The sequence below is a fragment of the Stenella coeruleoalba genome (genome assembly GCF_951394435.1).
Source record: "Stenella coeruleoalba genome assembly, chromosome: 3".
NCBI lineage: Eukaryota > Metazoa > Chordata > Mammalia > Artiodactyla > Delphinidae > Stenella > Stenella coeruleoalba.
Window position 1 is genome coordinate 111,735,829 of NC_137148.1, and position 20,419 is coordinate 111,756,247.

At 39.9% G+C, this 20,419-nt stretch overlaps 1 protein-coding gene across 4 annotated transcripts; it reads left to right on the forward strand.

Annotated features, from left to right (window-relative positions):
* The first annotated feature begins 7,095 nt into the window (after window positions 1–7,095).
* On the forward strand, window positions 7,096–18,172 carry LOC307184659 (UPF0461 protein C5orf24). Of its 4 annotated transcripts, XR_013827787.1 has the most exons (5): window positions 7,096–7,380; window positions 13,633–14,062; window positions 15,786–15,859; window positions 16,408–16,453; window positions 16,715–18,172. XR_013827787.1 is itself a non-coding variant. In XM_079918289.1 (4 exons), exons 2-3 carry the CDS (start codon window positions 13,636–13,638, stop codon window positions 15,824–15,826), a joined length of 468 nt encoding a protein of 155 aa, XP_079774415.1. In that variant the 5' UTR covers window positions 7,096–7,380; window positions 13,633–13,635; the 3' UTR covers window positions 15,827–15,859; window positions 16,715–16,725. The 4 variants fall into 4 exon arrangements, 3 of the variants coding, with proteins under 3 accessions (XP_079774415.1, XP_079774414.1, XP_079774413.1); XM_079918289.1 differs by lacking the exon at window positions 16,408–16,453 and having other exon boundaries at window positions 16,715–16,725; XM_079918288.1 differs by having other exon boundaries at window positions 15,786–18,172.
* The last annotated feature ends 2,247 nt before the right edge of the window (window positions 18,173–20,419 follow it).

Consider the following 20,419-nt stretch of genomic DNA (forward strand, 5'->3'; position numbering starts at 1 on the left):
TACCAGTTAATTTGTTTTTTTAATGCAATATCAATATTTGCTCATGTTTTCTAAATTCCTTATAAAATAAAGTTAATTTAGTCTGAGTTTTCCTAAAATTATCTTTGCTGAAATGTTTTCTGCTGTTTATCTAATTTTGTTTACATTGCTAGGCATGTGAGAGAGGTATTATACTCTCTGTATCTTTTTAAAAAAATTCTAGCAACACAAACTATATAGTTCTATCCAAAAATATCTTCCTGAAGAAGGCTCTTAGTCTTTAATGGTGTTTGTATTTGGCCTAAGATAGGCTGTAGGTGAAATAATGGGTCCATGTGCCAGTTGGTGTTTTATCACAGTGACACTCATTCTTAGAAAATGGAAGTATAGAATGAAATGATAATGGCTAGATTCTCTTCAACTCCTTTAGACAGTTTTATTATCTGATATATTTCATACCTTACTAGCCTTGTTGGTATGCACGTGGTATTGAACTGGTAGTCACAGTATACCTGTGACTGCAGTCCTTTTGCGGGAGGCATCCCCTATGTGCAAAGAAGTTTTTGTTTGAGCAGAACCAGCTCTTGAGTACCTGGGATGTATAAATCCTACGAAGCCAGCTGTGGAGCCCACTTCTAAATAATTCATCAGCACCTTAAGAAACACATGCTAGAGAGCAAAGCCTCCAAAGTTATAACTTGTCTGTGTGTGAGCTCTTTTTCCTATGATGCCTTGCTTTGCTTTATAAAACCATCAGCTAAAGTCCTTTAGTGGCAGATAACATAGCACTTGTTTAAGATAAGAGCTGGGGGTCAATATCAAAAAAAAACAACCCAATCCAAAAATGGGCGGAAGACCTAAATAGACATTTCTCCAAAGAAGATATACAGATTGCCAACAAACACATGAAAGGACGCTCAACATCACTAATCATTAGAGAAATGCAAATCAAACCACAATGAGGTATCACCTCACACCGGTCAGAATGGCCATCATTAAAAAATCTACAGGGACTTCCCTGGTGGTGCAGTGGTTAAGAATCTGCCTGCCAATGCAGGGGACATGGGTTCGAGCCCTGGCCCAGGAAGATCCCAAATGCCGTGGAGCAACTAAGATTGTGTGCCACAACTACTGAGCCTGCTCTCTAGAGCCTGCAAGCCACAACTACTGAGCCTGTGTGCCACAACTACCGAAGCCCACGTGCCTAGAGCCCGTGCTCCGCAACAAGAGAAGCCACCGCAATGAGAAACCCGCGAGCCGCGATGAAGAGTAGCCCCTGCTTGCCACAACTAGAGAAAGCCTGTGCCCAGCAACAAAAACCCAATGCAGCCAAAAAATAAAGAAATTAAAAAAAATCTACAAACAATAAATGCTGAAGAGGGTGTGGAGAAAAGGGAACTCTCTTGCACTGTTGGTGGGAATGTAAATTAATACAGCCACTATGGAGAACAGTATGGAGGTTCCTTAAGAAACCAAAAATAGAACTACCATATGACCCAGCAATTCCACTACTGGGCATATACCCTGAGAAAACCATAATTCAGAAAGAGTCATGTACCACACTGTTAATTGCAGCACTATTTACAATAGCCAGGACATGGAACCAACCCAAGTGTCCATCGATGGATGAATAGAAAAAGAAGGTGTGGCACATGTATACAATGGATTATTACTCAACCATAAAAAGAAACGAAATTGAGTTATTTGTAGGGAGGAGGATGGACCTCGACTCTGTCATAAAGAGGGAAGTAAGTCAGAAAGGGAAAAACATACATATGCTAACACATATATATGGACTCTTAAAAAAAATGGTTCTGATGAACCTAGGGGCAGGACAGAAATAAAGACGCAGATGTAGAGAATGGACTTGAGGACATGGGGAGGTGGAAGGGTAAGCTGGGACGAAGTGAGAGTAGCATTGACATATATATACTACCAAATGTAAAACAGACAGCTAGTGGGAAGCAGCTGCATAGCACAGGGAGATCAGCTCGGTGCTTTGTGACCACCTAGAGGGGTAGGATAGGGAGGGTGGGAGGGAGGCACAAGAGGGAGGGGATATGGGGGTATATGTATACATACAGCTGATGCACTTTGTTATACAGCAGAAACTAACACAACATTGTAAAGCAATTATACTCCAGTAAAGATGTTTTAAAAAATTTTTAAATAAAAAGATAGGGGCTGGGGGGAAAATGGTAGTTGAAGTGAAGTCCAGGGTAAAAAACTATATTTTGTTTAGTAAAATGCCCCATTCTGGTCCTTTTTAGATGATGGATGCTAAGTACATGTAGCAGGCGTGAATTCTGAGTGGCTAGCCCAATGTCAATGAGAATACTCTTCCTCTTAGAACTGAGTCTGGAGCTACCAGTTCTTCACATTGTGGTATATAGTTTTATGTAAGAATTGGAATCTATTGACATTTTCTTATGCCTTCTGCTTCTGGCATGAAAAGCTGAAGTTAACCTTTAAAAAAAGTGTGTATGTAAATATAGAGAAAGAGAACGGATGAATATGTGTGGATAGGTAGAGGGGATGTCTTAACATTTTATTCAGTTTAGGTGTTGTAACCACCAGAAAACCTTAATAAATTCTCACTGGAGTGAGGCATTTGACTTGGAGTATAGCAACATCTTACATGTTGCTTAGTGAAACATATGCTGTGTTTTTAGGCCAGCTCTCTGGAGCTAAAGGTGGCTACATTTCCATCACTAGGTAAAGATTCCCTGGTGTATTACCAATTGCAGATATTTGAAGGTCCTTTTTTTCTGTATCAACTTATAATTTTACTTGAGCAGGAGTCCAAGTAGAGACATGAAGAAAAAGTGTAAGCAAATGAATTCTTTGCAATATCTCAACAATATCAGTGGTCTCACCTTTCTGGGGCTTTATGGCCAAACTGGTATGTAAGTGCATACCATCAAATCACATGACTAGTGAGGAATTTACTTTTGATTATTTTTCTTGACCTTGTTCTCTTCCAAATATGGCATAAGCTTATAGAAGTTCATGATTTTGAAGCTCAAGCCTTTAAAAATTCTATATTTGTGTTAACCTTGTTCTTCTAGAGGGGTAAAAATGTGAAATAAAAAAAAGTTTTAACCCCTTTGGAAAACTGGAACTCAGAGTTACTCTCGCAGATATCATTAGGATTACTGCAAAAGCTATAGAGTTTCGGAATTTAAGAAAATTCTAATTATCTTTAATAAATGGAAATACGTGATACTTCAGGTTTTGAGTATTAGTCCCTTTTCACAATTTTGCCTATTATAGAATAAAGAAAATGTGAGGATTCAGTATGAAAAATGTGCTCTTTGACCACAGAAAAAGCATGTCATTTGAACTTGGCACTTGGTAGTAGGTGGATTTTTTTGCAGCCTGTCAACTCCCAGCAGTTCTAGAAGCCTTGGGTGTTAAAGTGTCCTTGGCCTTTATTCCTGAATTCTTAGGAGGCTCTCAGGTGCCTGTGTCCAGCCAGTGCAAGGTAATATCGAAGGTAATATTTTCTTTCCATACCTTTGCCTGAGGGAGGCTTCTGGGAGCTGAGATTCCTAAAACTCTACTGTAGACTTTTGAAAAAGAGTCCTCCCCATCCCCGAAGCCAACCCACGGCCCAAGTCTCAGATTTGGAAAGCTCCATGGAAAGAGCAGGGGAGTGGATGTCTTTAAAGAGAGCCCAAGTTCCCCTGTAACTTTTTACAGTCTAGAGTTGCTATTATAAGTGTGTTTGGGATGGTACTAATTCTGTGATACATATTCAAGTTTGAAAGCCACTGATAATCTTCACTTTGTTTTGTTCTTGGATTTTGACTGCCTGTTATCTAAAGCAGTGGTCTTCAAAGTGGGGCACATGTTTAATAAGCCATTGGAAAAAGGGAGAAAACACTGGATCCTCTATTTGTATTTCTTCTTTGAAATCTCATCTTTTAGGTTCCCACATGCCGTGGGGCAGCTAAGCCCGCGCACCACAGCTACCAAGCCCACGGGCCGCAAACTACAGAGCCTACGCGCTCTGGAGCCTGTGCGCCGCAACTAGAGAAGAGAAAACCCGCACGCCACAACAAGAGAGAAGCCTGAGCACTGCAACGAAGAGCCTGCGTGCCGCAACTAAGACCCAACGCAGCCAAAAAAAAAGAAGTCCACGTTAAATCTCATCCTTTAAATTTTTTGAGTAGATTTTATAATATGTTGTTACATGATATATCATGTATAGTATTATTACAGTTTAGAATAACAGTTCATATACATAATTATAAATAAATTCACATATTGGGTGATACTTGGACAACCTTAGGCAAGTTGATTAAATGCTTTAAAATGTCTCATTTTTTTCATACATAAAATAGAGATAATACCTTATCTGTTTTTGTGAGGATAAGATGAAACAATTACATATAAAACATTAAAGCATATAAAAACAGTGCCTGGCATATGGTAAGCATTCAATAAATATTAGTACTCTTATTACAATGGGTGAATGGGAGTGCATTTTCTTAGGCTATCTTTCAATAGTGTTGTGTCTTTCAGTATTGCTATAAGCTGTATATCTAGCAAGGACAGTCAGTGGCTACTGATAAAATCTAGAAAGTGAGATTCATTTTTCCTATGGATATCTTTCGGTTCAAATGAATAGCATTTAAGAACACTTGTTGCCTTAATTGAAAGGTCTTTAGGGGCAGCCAGTTTCCCACTCTAGTCGAATATTCCTTTTATGGCCTTCCATTCACATGTATACAATCACCGCTTATCATACAAAAGTCTTATTAACTAGTGGTTTGTCTATATTATCTGGCCTACTCTGGGCCAGGCTGAGGTTTTTGGAGAAGGAATGAAAAATGTCGAACTGAGTCCAAATCGTATTTCACAGGTATACACTATTGAAGAAATGGAGGTAAGTCAAATAGTGTGACAATTAAAAGTGTGCTCTTTTTGCAAATGAAGTGATGATAAATGGATATGCTCTTGAAAAAGCATATCCATTTATCTACCTGTGTTTTGTGTACTATAGCACCTCATGAAGACCAACCTGAGATAATTATCCGAAAACACCAGATCATTGCATTTAACACTGTATTTTGATTATTTTGAGTTTCTGCCTACCACACCAGAATGTAAACTTCCTGATGTTAGGGACCTTGTCTGTCCTGCATAGCTTGTACTTTGAATTCAATAAATAGTTGAATTAACTAGTTACTTGTCCATAGTCACACAGCTAGTAAGTGGTAGACTGAGGATTTAAATCCACATCTTTCTTTACCTATTAGCTCATTTTATTTCACAGCCCTACAAAAAAGACATTATCTTCATTTCACACATATGGAAACTTCTGGAAAAAGCAGTGACTTGTCCGAGGTACCATAGGAGGTGAATGGCAGATAGACATTCAAACCCGGGAATGTCTGACTTCCTCTATTACTCTGGCTACTTCCCCATTGGGCCTGCAAATCATTTGACCTTATTAGTGTGAAAGGTTTTTTTTGGCCGTGCCTTGCAGCTTGCGGGGATCTTAGTTCCCTGACCAGGGGTTGAACCCTGGGCCCTTGGCGGTGAAAGTGGGGAGTCCTAACCACTGGACCACCAGGGAATTCACAAAAGTTTTCTGCTTAAGTGGTTTTATGTACAAACGCCATTTCAGTTGGAAGTTTAAAGTTATGGATCTGGAATAGTCATGGTATGGCAGCACAGCAGTGCGTTCTCACATTTCCCTTCAAGAATAAAAAAGAAAACTTCCTTAGAGAAAACTTGTCTTCAAAAAGTTTTTTGGAAGGCTACTTAATATCCCCCTAAAATCTGTGTACATATTTTAGCTGTTTTCTGTATTGGTATTCTCCTTTTATATATGAGCAATAGTATGATCAGTCCTGTTTTCTAGTATTCTATAGGAGTAATTAGAATGATTGTTAGAATCATTTCACAAAACCCTGCTTGCCAAAAAATGATTGAGCTTGCCTGTTTTATGTACTGTATTTGGTTTGCCTCCTAGCTTGTGTACTCACCCAGAAAAGTTGTTGCTCTTTATTTCCAGCTGACAGCAGCACTGGGCCAAGTGTTGTGCTCATGGTGCAATTCAGTGTTAAGAATTATCTCCTCAAACAGTCTTCATTGCATGGGCAAAAGGGATAATAAGCACCTGCCTCTGGCCTCTTCATGCTGTCAAAGAAGTGTCTTCCTGGGAATCCCCCGGTGGTCCAGTGGTTAGGACTCTGCGCTTTCACTGCTGGGGCTGGGAACTAGGATCTTGCAAGCAGCAGAGCCTGGCCGGAAAAAATAAAAGTTTTAAAATAAAATAAAACAACAACCATGATCTGTTAAAAAAAAAAAAGTGTCTTCCTCTCGGCAGCCTTCCTAATTCTGGATCCTCTCCTTTCTGACGTTTTAGAATTAACGGACCGAAGAACCAGGGAAACTAATCCCTTCTGCTAAGTGGCTTGTATGGGGTGACCCATATGCCAGAAATCTCGCAACAGCTACATAGAAGGGGAGATTTTGTAAGCAAGCTAATTCTTGTCTCATCCCTTCCTGTGATGGTGGAATGAAGAATATGGTAATTCAGAGGAGGTCATGGATATAAAAACTTGTTAAACTTTTAATATTAGCTTCACAAAATGAGGCTTTTCATTATTACATGGTGCTAGGACTGAGGGCCCAAACGCCTCATGTTATTTGAATATTCTCCATTTTATTTGCAGGTGGAGATTTCACCCGACCCATTCGTAAGTAACTAAAAGAGGCTGAATCCTTTTAATGTGCTTTGGGCAGCACCTAGCACAATAAGGGAATAATAAATCTTTTTGCCAACGGTGATTAAAAGCACAGTTTCTGTAACAAGAATGCTGGGTTCAAATCTTGACTCCACCATTAGTCCTGTAATCTGAAAAATGGGGTCGGTAGTAGATCCAGCATCACAGGATTGGGTTGAAAAATCCACGTTAGGAAGTTATCCCTTTGGTCGTGCGATCTGCACCAGAGCCTAAGGAGCTCCTTCCTAAGCCCCACCTCCTGTCGTCCACGTGCCGCGCAAGCGCAGCCCGGCTCCCTGGGCTACTCTCCGCAGGCTTGCGTGCTGGTCGTCGGCGGGAGATTGGGTCTCGCGACGTGCGTGTGCGTGTGCGTGCGCGTGGGCGGCACTCGCGAGCTCGCGCACGCCGCTGCTTGCTCCACGGGGCTGTGGTGGCCTCTTCCTGCTCGGTCCGGTGGTGCACTGTGAGCGGTGGCTGAGGTCGGAGCTGTGAACCAGCGTCCGCTTCGCCGCTGCCGCCGCCCTGCCTGCTTTTCCCTCTGTCTTGGGCTCTACGCGCAGTGTAGAGGCGCCGGGCTGGAAAGAGAGCGGCGCCAGCGTGAGGTTCCCAGCCGATGGGCAGCCCCTGGGCGCGCTGAGGGGCCGGGCTACTGGCGGCTGAGGTAGGTGGGCGCGCGGGGGTTTGTCAGACTGGCCGGGAGCAGAGTCGGGGCGGCGGGTGCTCGTGGAGAAGGCAAGGAGGGGGCCAGAATGAGGGCCTAGCCAGCTGGTGAGAACAGGTCTCCGACCCGCGCCTGAGAAGGGGCTCTGGCCTAGCTCGGAGCGAGAGGAGGGACCCCGGTCGTAGCCTGCTCTTCTCCGGGCTTGAAGCCATTATTTAGGGGAAATTCCTCCTGCGGCGGGGGGAGGGGTCACCCTTTCTTTTCTTTGCGAGGTCAGAATCCTCATTCCTCCCCGCCATCACTTTAAATTAATGCTTGCTGGCTTCGAGATGGACGTCTAGATGGAGTGGCCTGTGGACTTGACCAGCTTGCAGAACTCCGGTGCACGACAGCGGGCTATCAGTTATGATTATCGAAGAGGGTTCACAACCCTCTCTTTAGTGTGGGCGTGTATTTGCTGCAAAGTTCTTATTGCTGATACATTAATAATCGCTTTCGGGCACAACAGGTAATGAATTTTTAAACGCCTCTTGTCAAATAAGGATTCCGGCACTGGGGAAACTGCGCCGTGGAGGCACAATTAAAGAGTAGAAAGAAGACAAAGAAGACCGTTATTTATGTTCTCTCCTAGTATAAGAACTTTCCGTGGTGGAGCAGGATGCGTCGCTACTGGCATTTGTTTTAGCCTTTGCTGAATAGACTTTCTGAGTGATTGAGGTCGATCACCAATGGACTTTCATTTAGAATTATAAAATCGCATATGATTTTAGCTAGTTGTTACAAGTCAAATGACCTGAAATAACCTGAGAATTATGTGGTGTTCGCTCCTCGGAAGAGAGCAGAACTTGGTTTTCTTGAAAGGAAGATTTTCTCCATGTTTAAAAATGAATGCATTGTGAAGTTACTAAAAATAGTTCTTTATGTTGACAGTGATGACTGCCACATTCAGGAGAAGGAAAAGGAATTATTTCGTAAAGAACAGCCCACGGAAAGACTTCAGGGGTTAAATACGCAGTAAAACAGCTTCAGGGATGGCAAGTTTTAGCATATGCTTTTAAGAATTCTAACTGAGTCATAGTTAAAATATATCGAAGCTCTTAGTTAATTCCCTTATATTTAGTGAACTATTTTAAAAGATTATTAATCTTTGCTAGTTCTGTATTCTTGGATTTCGTTCAGCCCAAACTTTCTAGAAATGTAGTATTCATTCTGACTCTATTAAGAAATATGGCCTGCATGCTTTCAATGAACTCTGTACTATAGTATGGGAAGAGTCTTTCAAGAAAGAACAGTTAGCTGGCGAGCCCTGAGGTGGATGGAACCAGGGAGGCGTTATTAAATGTAGGATTAATGCTTGTATATGCACATACTGCATACAAACATACAAATTCTAGGGCTTCCCTGGTGGCGCAGTGGTTGAGAGTCCGCCTGCCGATGCAGGGGACACGGGTTCGTGCCCCGGTCCGGGAAGATCCCATGTGCCGTGGAGCGGCTGGGCCCGTGAGCCATGGCCGCTGGGCCTGCGCGTCCGGAGCCTGTGCTCCGCGGCGGGAGAGGCCACGGTGGTGAGAGGCCCGCGTACCGCAAACAAACAAACAAACAAAACATACAAATTCTGCATGCGCCCGCCTGTGTGTGTGCGTGTGTTTATGATGGTTATGCACACAAGGATCTAATGGTGCTGACTCCCATCTTAAAAAGTTGACACCTGAAAGTAGAAAGGGATTGGTTTTAGCTCTGTTTCTTGTTTCAGTTAACTTAAAAAAAATAATAAATTTACTTATTTATTTATTTATTTTTGGCTGTGTTGGGTCTTTGTTGCTGCGTGTGGGCTTTCTCTAGTTGCGGTGAGTGGGGTCTACTCTTCGTTGCAGTGCACGGGCTTCTCATTGGGTGGTTTCCCTTGTTGCGGAGCACGGGCTCTAGGTGCGTGGGCTTCAGTATTTGTGGCACGCGGGCTCTAGAGCACGGACTCGGTAGTTGCGGCGCACGGGCTCCATGGAATGTGGGATCTTCCTGGACCAGGGCTCGAACCCATGTCCCCTGCATTGGCAGGCAGATTCTTAACCACTGAGCCACCAGGGAAGCCCCTTTATTTAACTATTTACATGAGTAAAAGTCATAGTAAATTTCTTGTCCAGCTTCTTAATCAGTAATTGAGTAAGCAGAATACTGTACTGATTTCTTGGTGGTAGCAGGGAAGGAAAATATAGAACATATAGAAGACTTGCCCTTTAGAAATGTTCTTTAAGTCAGTATCTTACTATCTTCCCTGGGATAAAGAGCTTTACTCCTGTCTATTTTGTGTCTCGATGCTTAGAATAGTGTTTTGCATGGAGTTGGCCCTCAATAAACGTGAGCAGTGTCAGAAGTTAATTAACATAATACAAACCAAATTCATAAATTCCTGGAGAAGATTAAAGTAGTTGAAGATGGGTGGATTTTTTTTTTATTGCAGGTCTACTGTTTAAATGGTGTGTTTTTCTTCAGTGTTGGTTGTCTGAGTAAAGGATATGTGGCAGAATCTTGCTTCTGAAAGCCTAACATAATGTAAGCTGAGACTGTATATCCTGAGTGATAATAGATGGTGAATGTTCTGATATATTAAGAGAAAATGAAGTTAAAGGAAGTAAGGTCCAGAGGGAAGATTTTGGTAAGTTAGTGATAGGAATTTAAAAGGCATGAGCTATAAACCATTGAAACAGATTATAGGAAAAAAACATTTTCTCCCTTTACTGGCAGTGCTACTTGTGGAAGAGAACTGGTACCTTTCTATCTCTTTATACTAGAGCTTTCCAGCAGGGTGATTTCTGAATAATAAAATTGAAAAAGGGATCACTGTGGGAATTCCCTGACAGTCCAGTGGTTAAGACTGTCGGCACTTTCACTGTGTGGTCCAAGCCTCAGGGCACGGCCCAAAGAAAGAAAGAAAAAGTGACCACTTTTTCTCTTATAATCTGCTCAAAGGTCTCAGTGTGTTTCTCTTTGTATTTGCATGTGGGCTCTAGTCTAGTTTTATTGGCAATAAACTAGTATTTTGATTCCTATCTAATTCCTGTGTATATTTCTCAGTTAGTTTATAACTTGTAGGGGAGAGGAATGTGGTTGGTCCCTTCACAAATCCCAACGTTGGCTTTTTTTCAATTTGGAAAACAAATCTATTTGATTTAGATGTTGTAGATGTTATCAATAGAAAGGTTCTGTGGATATTTGGAGAGGTTATCAACAGAACAGTTTTATGATTATTTGGAGAAGTTATCAACAGATTTTATGGATATTTGGAGAGGTAGGAGCTTAAGATGTGAATAAAAACTTCAACAGGAGTGTTTTATTTTATTTTTTTATAAATTTATTTATTTTTGGCTGAGTTAGATCTTCGTTGCTGTGTGCGGGCTTTCTCTAGTTGCGGCGAGCGGGGGCTACTCTTCGTTGCGGTGCACAGACTTCTCATTGAGGTGGCTTCTCTTGTTGCGGAGCACGGTCTCTAGGCAGGCGGGCTTCAGTAGTTGTGGCTCACGGGCTCTAGAGCGCAGGCTCAGTAGTTGTGGCGCCTGGGCTTAGTTGCTCCGCGGCATGTGGAATCTTCCCGGGCCAGGGCTCGAACCTGTGTCCCCTGCATTGGCAGGTGGATTCTTAACCACTGTGCCACCAGGGAAGACCAACAGGAGTATTTGAAATTGAGTTTTCGGTTTTCATTTTAGTATAGCTGAGTGATTCCCATGATAGGTGGCAGATTTTTCCCCCCAAGGAATATTTGGCAATGTCTGGAGAATATTTTGCTTGTCACAGATTGGGAGGGTAAAGAGGAGGGTGTAGCTACTGACATCAAGAGGGTGGAGTGGGTAGACGCCAGGGATGCTGCTAAGCATCTTAAAATGCACAGGACAACCCCATCCTCCACCTGCCCCCACCCAAAAGAATTATCTGACTCAAATGATAGTGGTGCTGTTGAGAACCCCAGTTGGTTCTGAAGTCAAATTATCTGAATTTGTATTTGGTTTTACCATTTCCTAATGTGTGACCCTGGCAAGTTGCTTAAAGTTCCTGCCTCAGTTTCTGTAAAACAGAGCTAACAATATGTTCCCCATGGAGTTGAATTGTAGTGATGATTAAGTCAGATAATGTGCAAAGGGCCAAACTTATTACCTGGCACGTAGAAAAATCTGAAAAAACTTTCAGCTAATATCATTACATTTGGAACACATCTTGATGATCTCTTCTTATTTCTTTTTTTTTAAACATCTTTATTGGGGTATAATTGCTTTACAATGGTGTGTTAGTTTCTGCTTTATAACAAAGTGAATCAGATCTCTTCTTATTTCTCATCTGAAATTAGAATTTGGGCAAATGAAGTGATAATAAACTCATTCTCTATCCTTGGAGAATAAGTGAAGAATCACTCCATTTAATGTTTGTGTTTGGCTCACTCTTGTTTTATGTTTTCAAGTCTATAAGGCTTCTGCCATAAACAAGTAGCTTCTCATTGTAAATGTTTTTCCTTCATAGTTAAGACTTTAAGCTAGCTGGCCAGTGGCTCTATATCTGTTGATTCTCAGCAAATATTTAGTAATGTAACTGAATTCAGTTCTTTGACTTCATTTCCATTTCCTTTTACCTTTATAACTGAAATAAATTTGCAGTGGTTTTGGCTCACATTGATTATCTATTCTTAGCCTCTGGGAGTAACTATTTTCATAACTGAGGTTTTGGTACAATTTTACATTTATGAAAGGTGCAGGCGAACTTCTAACAACTTGGGGCTGGACCTTCGTATACATTCAAAATATGAATTGGAACCCATGTGGTTTTTTTTGTTTTTTACCTTATCGAAATATAATACTGTAGTCTATATAGACTCTCATTTTCTGTGTGTCTAAACGATATGGCTAAATAGAGAAACAATTCACAGGGATGTCTTCACAGATAGAGAGTTTGGACTGTTTGTTAATAAGCCACAGAGCTCTTGTAAGGGAAGAAGATCCACATCATTATTTATGGTCAAGGGAGAAAGCAGTGTGGCACATTCAACTTTTTGTCTTGATAACCACACTTTAAAAATGGAAAGTTTTGGGCTTCCCTGGTGGCGCAGTGGTTGAGAGTCCGCCTGCCGATGCAAGGGACGCGGGTTCGTGCCCCAGTCCAGGAAGATCCCACATGCCGCGGAGCGGCTGGGCCCGTGAGCCATGGCCGCTGAGCCTGCGCGTCCGGAGCCTGTGCTCCACAACGGGAGAGGCCACGACAGTGAGAGGCCCGCGTACCGCAAAAAAAAAAAAAAAAAGTATTTTATTATGATTGTTACACATATTTTTGTAGTATAAGTCTCTGTAGTTTCTATAAATGTTCGCTTATTTCAGCTAATGGAAACCTTTTTTTTTTTTTTTTTTTTTGCGGTACGCGGGCCTCTCACTGTCGTGGCCTCTCCCGTTGTGGAGCACAGGCTCCGGACGCGCAGGCTCAGCGGCCATGGCTCACGGGCCCAGCCGCTCCGCGGCATGTGGGATCTTCCTGGACTGGGGCACGAACCCGCGTCCCTTGCATCGGCAGGCGGACTCTCAACCACTGCGCCACCAGGGAAGCCCTAATGGAAACCTTTGTTTACCCTTTATGTTGTTATTGCCTCCTGTTTGGATAGAATAGTTTAGAGGGAGTCAGTACCTTTGGCCAACAGATTGTGTTCTTTCCTTGGTACATTCTATCTTTTGTAAAGTGTAACATACACTCAGGATTCTGTATAAATAATAAATGATGATAATGATAAGGAAGTGTCCACCTTGTGAAAACTGGCCAGATCAGAAGTATACATGTGGGAAATATAATGAAAGGCCAAAGGAAGACATTCTAAGAATGCTAGGGAAACTTAAGAAAAAAAGAATCATGTTAATAACAATTCTTGTCTTTATTATTATCTTTTTAGGATTTAGTAGTCTAAAAGAAAAGAGCCTACAAAATGTAGCAGATTTCATGTACACACTTTGCTAATTCCTAAGTAGAGAACATTGTAACTACAAAATCAGAACTAGAGTTATCTTGCATGGCATTTGTGCCTGCCAGTGATTAAATTGAGGGAAAAAAAAAGTATCTGAATCTGCTGATGTGTGTTTGTTTATAAGTGGTCTGGAGTCCTGCCTGTCAGCTAATTTTAGAGAGCCTGCATAGTTGTTGGAAGACAGACTGTTTTCCCACTAAATGCTGTCATACAGATATATATTTGTATATGTGTATTTATGCATATTTGTCTTTTATTTTTGGTAGAAAATGATGCATCCCGTTGCCAGCAGTAATCCAGCTTTTTGTGGGCCTGGCAAACCTTCCTGCCTCAGTGAAGATGCCATGAGAGCTGCTGATCAGTTTGACATATATTCCTCCCAGCAAAACAAATACAGCCACACAGTCAGCCACAAACCAATGGCTTGTCAGAGGCAAGACCCATTAAATGAAACACACTTGCAGACTACAAGTGGCAGAAGCATAGAGATAAAAGATGAACTAAAGAAAAAGAAAAATCTCAACCGATCTGGTAAGCGTGGCCGGCCTTCAGGAACCACCAAATCAGCAGGATACCGGACCAGCACGGGCAGACCCCTGGGAACCACCAAAGCAGCTGGATTTAAGACAAGTCCAGGCAGACCTTTGGGTACAACTAAAGCTGCGGGATACAAAGTCAGCCCAGGGAGACCTCCAGGTAGCATTAAAGCTCTATCCCGTCTTGCCGATCTTGGTTATGGCTGTGGGACTGCTGCTTTTCCTTACCCTATGATGCATGGTAGAGCAGTTCATGGCGTAGAGGAAACCAGCAGCGAAATCAAGCCGCCCAATGAGTGAATGAGGCAGGAAAGGAGGGCCAGGTTTAGAAGGAAGATTGTGAATAATCCCAAAGCTTGGTTTTATTTTGACATACATGATTTTATGGCCTGGGCTTTCCAAATTTGTTTTCCCATTTGATTTTTTTTTTCCTGCTTTTGCTCAGAAACTGTCATATGCTGACAGATGCACTCAGGGCATAGCAGTGGCATTGTCTTTGTACATAGGTTCAAGTGTAACACCTATTTAAATCATTTTTGCTTTTCCTTTGGAGTTATGGTCGTGTCTCATTTCATTACTACTTTTGGGTCATTCTAAATAGATGCTTCATGTATTAAACAACTGAAACCATTATACCTATTAGTTTGTGAAGTAAGCTTACAATATAATAAAGATAATATCTAAGGTATTATTAACTGATGGAACAAAGCAAACTAATGATTCAGGATTACTTGAGGTAGTGGCTGTGAGGTTTTTTTGTAACATGTTCATGAGACAAGGCACAGATATTTGTATGCTTTGGCATTTACTTAGGTTTCATATGTTAAAAATCTTATTTTTAATGTTCTAGGTTTAAGCAGCTTCCTATTTATTGATCTACATGGCATTAGTTGATTTAACTATCATTCCTTTAAAAATTCTTTAGTGTTTGCCTTTCAGCCATGTTAGGTTGTGTATTTTTTAATTGCCTAAGAGCATGTATACCAAACACTACAAACAATTCATATTTACAAAAAAAATAAACTTTTTTATAAAAACTGCACATTACATTTTTGGTGAAATATTGAATACAGTGCATTCTGAGAATAGCATATTTAATATAATAGGAAAAGAAACATTCTTAAGGTCTGCATGTTGCTGTAGTTACTACATTTTGTCTTTCATATACTTAGTTTTAAAGCATTATGCTTAAAGCATTTATTAATGTTCATTCATTAAGAATATTTTTTAGTTTTTTCTGATAAATTGTCCCATTGCATTAGCAGTTACTGTGGTTTCAGGTCTGTATCTACCAAAGGACAAAAATTGAATGGTAGACCGTAAAACTGGTATAAACAAAATGTAGTTTTCTGACTGTCAGAACCCAAATATTAAGAAGTATATAGGAATCCATCTATGCATGAAACATGTAAGAAATATGTTGGTTAGTTTAATTAAAAATCTCATGGTTGCTCTAGTGAGACCGCTTCATTCAAAATAAATTTTTTTTCTGACAGTGTTTGCTTTAGAAGCAAAATAGATAGGAAAGAAAAAAACATATTGGGTAGATACGTATAGAAGGGACAGGGGGATATCTCTCTTCCCTCTTTCTGAAAGTAATATTCTTTGTTAATATACATTTTATTTATTCTGAGTTCTAAATAAAATAAACTATTATAAACTTTGGATTTGGAAAAAAAAATTCCACTGAACTTTAAAGTTACAGTGTATATGTATTTGTGAGCTTAAATGCCTTTGAGATTATAATGTAGATTTGCAGGACCCCAAAACTTTTAAAATAATTAAAATTTTAAAAGGGCACATACTGTGTTGTTTGGGCTTGCTCTCAGTTACTGCAAACTCTGACTGCAAATGGATGTCATGTTTCATACCTTTTTTATCAGGAAAAAAGCAGCAAGCCTTCAGGTGTTCCAGTGATGCCTGACACAATGAGCTGGACTTTATGCTGCTCTTTACAGTAAGAGGTGTTGCATTGTATGTGGGGACTGTGTGTGCACTGGCATCTAAGACAGTGACCTCAACAATTTTAGCTTTGCACAAACCATAGAGAACAATGTTGGATGACTACATAATCAGTTGTAACATTCTGGCAGCTAAATTGCTACAAGAGTTTCTTCTTGCAGAAGCTTAAAATATAAAACTTTTTAAATAATTTACTTAGAACAGTATAACTTCTGACACACACACAGATGCTTATGTCTTTATTCATAAGTTCATCCATCCACTTTTATTATGTATCTGTCATTTAGTTGTTTCTCAAGATGATGTTCAGCAGTTGGCTGCTTAGAAATCCTCTTTTGAATTCCTGAAAACAGTTGTTTAATTAAATGTTCTTCCATGGAATTATATATATCACTGTCAAGGGTTTGGTTGCAGGTTGTGTTTTATAGTACACCCATTTGACATTTCCCTTTCGGTTTATTTGCTTTCCTGATTTTGTTATACATGCTCTTTCTCCCTGCCTTTTTCTACATTCATTCCCCTCCCCCTTTCTCCATCCTCCAGCACATCTACTCGGTGGTGCTGTGCTGTGTGTCAGAAGATAAAGCAGGTGTGTTAATGTATGATGAATCTTATATACAACTTAATGAAATGGTGAGATCAACTAAAGGAAGTATGTTCATAACAGTGTTTATTAACATCAGGAGCTATGTCCCAGGAAAAAAGGGGGGGCGAATGGCTACTTTTGTGAATGGATAACATCATTTAAAAAGCTGAATTTTCTGTGTTCATGTGAGTCGTTACCTGGAGTATTAGATCTGTATGCTGATGAGCATCTCCTGATTGCACTTCCTTTTCTCCTTGTGAACAGTTTGTTGGTGCCATGATGAAGAGAAAGACATCTAAATGATAACATGAATGAAGTCTTAAAATACAAAATATTTTTACTTCTCTATAAAGACTACATTGTGCATCTTTTGTAACACTGTCTCTTGTCATGATAAACACTGAAATAGCATGTTAAACAATTGCCTATACTTTAATATAATCAGTTGGGGAAAACTGGCCTTTTCCTCCCACTGTATGATTGTTCCTTGAAAGGTAAATTAGTAATTTTATATTGTGTAATTCTGTTCTTCACAAAATAGGTTTCACTATTCTATATTAAAACTTTGGTCAGAAAATGATCTGCTCTTCAAGTAAGTTTGCTTTACTTTTTTCTTTAAAAAATATTTTAACATGCCTTATTTATTCTTATATTAACAAATTAGGAGCTAATACAGATGAAACTTCCATTTTTTGACAGCTATAACCTTGCATAACTAATCTTTAGCGTGGGATGATTTTGATACTATCTTTGGAGTTTTGCACTGGATATTTAAAAAAATGCTAGCACAGTGTATTGGAAGAAAATAAGTGATTAATTTTTAATATTTGGGGATGTTTTAAAAATCAGTATTTCAGTTAGACTAAAAAATTCTTTATATTTTTTATTTACTTTTTAAAAGAAACATCTGTTAAAGTAGTAAAAGTAATATTCATTCCAAACTAATGTTTGTGTGAATTTACATGTATATTTTCATGAAATAAGAATAGCGTTTCTTTGAATTAAGGAGGAAAAAAAATTATCTGGATCCATTTATTAGGTTAAAGGTGATTCATCCAATGTAAGAAAAACCAGTGTATGAGCTACAGAAAAAAAAAGTTTCTCTTTTATATTCCAAGACGCTTTAAAAGAACAATTCAGGGGATATTGACAATAACTGCTACTCTGCCAGTCATTGTCTATATATGCAGTAAAATTTTATGATCCCTTTATAGTAAATTATCAATATAAGAATTCACAACAGTTGTTCAGAACATTTTTTCCCTTGAACATAAGATATTTTGATGCTATTATGTTTTTGTTTTTATTATAGCTTAACTATATGCTATTAAACTCTAGGATGTATCTAAATCTTTCCTTTGCTTTTCCCCCCTACTCCCAAGTAGATAAATCTGTGCTCTCACAAATAATGTATTTAATTTTTGGAAAATTTAATGCTATAGTAAATCAAGCGTGTGATTTATAGTAATCAGACCACTTTGATTCTTTGAGTTTCAGTTTCCTTTTTCCACAGGTAATTATGGAGAAAATAATTACCAGTTAACTGATATAAGCACGCTGTTCTCTGCTGTAAAAAGTCTGAATAGATACTGTGTATGTTTTTATGTCCATGAACTTGAGCTACTCGTGTGCAATTATGTGTATGGGAATGGAGTAGTGTTCATGATTTGTATCTACATCATCATATGGATGTATATTTATTAATAAAGTCATTACTTTAAAACCAACTATGTTTACTACTTTATTTCTTAGCAAAGTATTTTCCAAGTAGGGTAATTGTAAATGGTAAAACCTCTTTCATGATTGGTGGTCTTGTATTTTCCTTGGGTTGTGCTTTCTGAAATCTGCCTCTCTCTACTTGTTTTTCTCAAAATAGTAATTATATATTTGTAATTTAAACTTCTAACTTATAAATGAATCTCATTTTCTTCCAATTATTAAGATACTTCAGGCTAATGGTTCTACTAAAGGCTTAAATTATTATTATTTTTTAATAAATTTATTTATTTATTTTTGGCTGCATTGGGTCTTTGTTGCTACGCACGGGCTTTCTCTAGTTGCGGCGAGCGGGGGCTACTCTTCGTTGCAGTGCACTGGCTTCTCATTGTGGTGGCTTCTCTTGTTCTGGAGCATGGGCTTTAGGCACACGGGCTTCAGTAGTTGTGGCACGTGGGCTCAGTAGTTGTGGCTCACGGGCTTAGTTGCTCCACAGCATGTGGGATCTTCCTGGACCAGAGCTTGAATCTGTGTCCCCTGCATTGGCAGGCGGTTTCTTAACCACTGCGCCACCAGGGAAGCCCTAAAGGCTTAAATTTAAATGTGATTGATCCTTTTAGTTTGAAAAGTTTAGATATTAAATGTGGCTAACTTTTTTAGTGTTAACCTTAGGGATAGCAGCATGTGCATATTTTGTAACTGTCAAATATTGGAGATATAAAAAGAAAAACACTTTCTCCTAATTATTCGAATATCTAATTACCTTTTCCATTTTCTCTGAATCCTGCATATCATCTGGAACAGAGGCTGGCAAACTAAGACCCACTGCCTGTTTTTGTAGTTTCATTGGATTAGCCATTCCCATTTGTTTACATATTGTCTCTTGCTGCTTTTGCAGTACAATGGCAGACTTGAGTAGTTGTGACATAAGTCCTGCAAAGCCTAAAATTTACTGATTATTCCTTTCCTTACAGAAAAGTTTGCTGACCCCCCCTTATCTAGAAGGATAAATTGGAGTAGGAAACAGCAAATACAATTTAAAATTGAATTTCAAAACCTGAGCAAGTGATGGTTTTTGGGTTTGTTTTTTTTTCTGGCCACACCACATGGCATGTGGAACTTCACTGACCAGGGATTGAACCCACACTCCCTGCAGTGGAAGTGCAGAACCTTAACCCCTGGACCACCAGGGAAGTCTAGTGATGGCTTTTTTTTTCTTTTTTTTTTTTTAGTAATTTTATTATTTATTTATTGGCTGCATTGGGTCTTCGTTGCTGCGCACGGGCTTTCTGTCTAGTTGCGGTGAGCGGGGGCTACTCTTCATTGTGGCACGCGGGTCTCATTGCGGTGGCCTCTCTTGTTGCGGAACACAGGCTCTAGGCACACAGGCTTCAGTAGCTGTGGCATGCGGGCTCAGTAGTTGTGACTCGTGGGCTCTAGAGTGCAGGCTCAGTAGTTGAGTCTTAAACTCAGGTTTAAGTTAGGTTCCTAACTTAAAGGAAACTTGTAGCTGCTTCAAAATCAGTGTCAACTATAAATGTTATTAAAAAACAAAGTACAAAACCCCATTGGAGTGAAAGTATAAACAGGTACAGTAATAATGGCTTCTTAGTACAGTGCTTGCCATAAATAATAAATACTTTACATGATTTATTTTGTTAAACCATTGCAATTTTATTGAATGGTGTCAAAGGAGTTGGAATATGCCTTTACTGGTAAGAAAACTTGAACCCCAGAGAGGTTAAATAATTTACCCAGAGTCATGACACCCAGTAAGTGGTAAGAGTCAGCATCTGAACCCATGCAAAACTGGGGCTCTTAAGCTTCTACTCACCATTGGAAAAATTTTAAAAAGAGGTTCTGCTTTTAGTAGGTATTTTTGTGCTGGCCCTGAAATAGATAAATGTGGCCATGGAATTCTAATGATTTGTTTTGTCTCCTTGCCAGTGGCCATTCTTTTCTGAGAACCTAAGGGATCTTGAAGTAGCTTCTTTGTAAGGAGGGTGACAGAGCCTTTTTTTTAAAGTTTTCTCGGTCATTTTTCTCATTACTCTTTTAAAATCTTTAAAGGTTTTTTTTTTTTTTTAAATTTATTTCGCTGCATTGGGTCTTAGTTGTGGCACCCAGGATCTTCGTTGCGGCATACTGGATCTTTCAGTGCAGCGCGCGGGCTCTTCGCTGCAGCGTGTGGACTTCTCTCTAGTTGTAGCGCCACAGGCTCAGTAGCTGCGGTGCACGGGCTTAGTTGTTCCG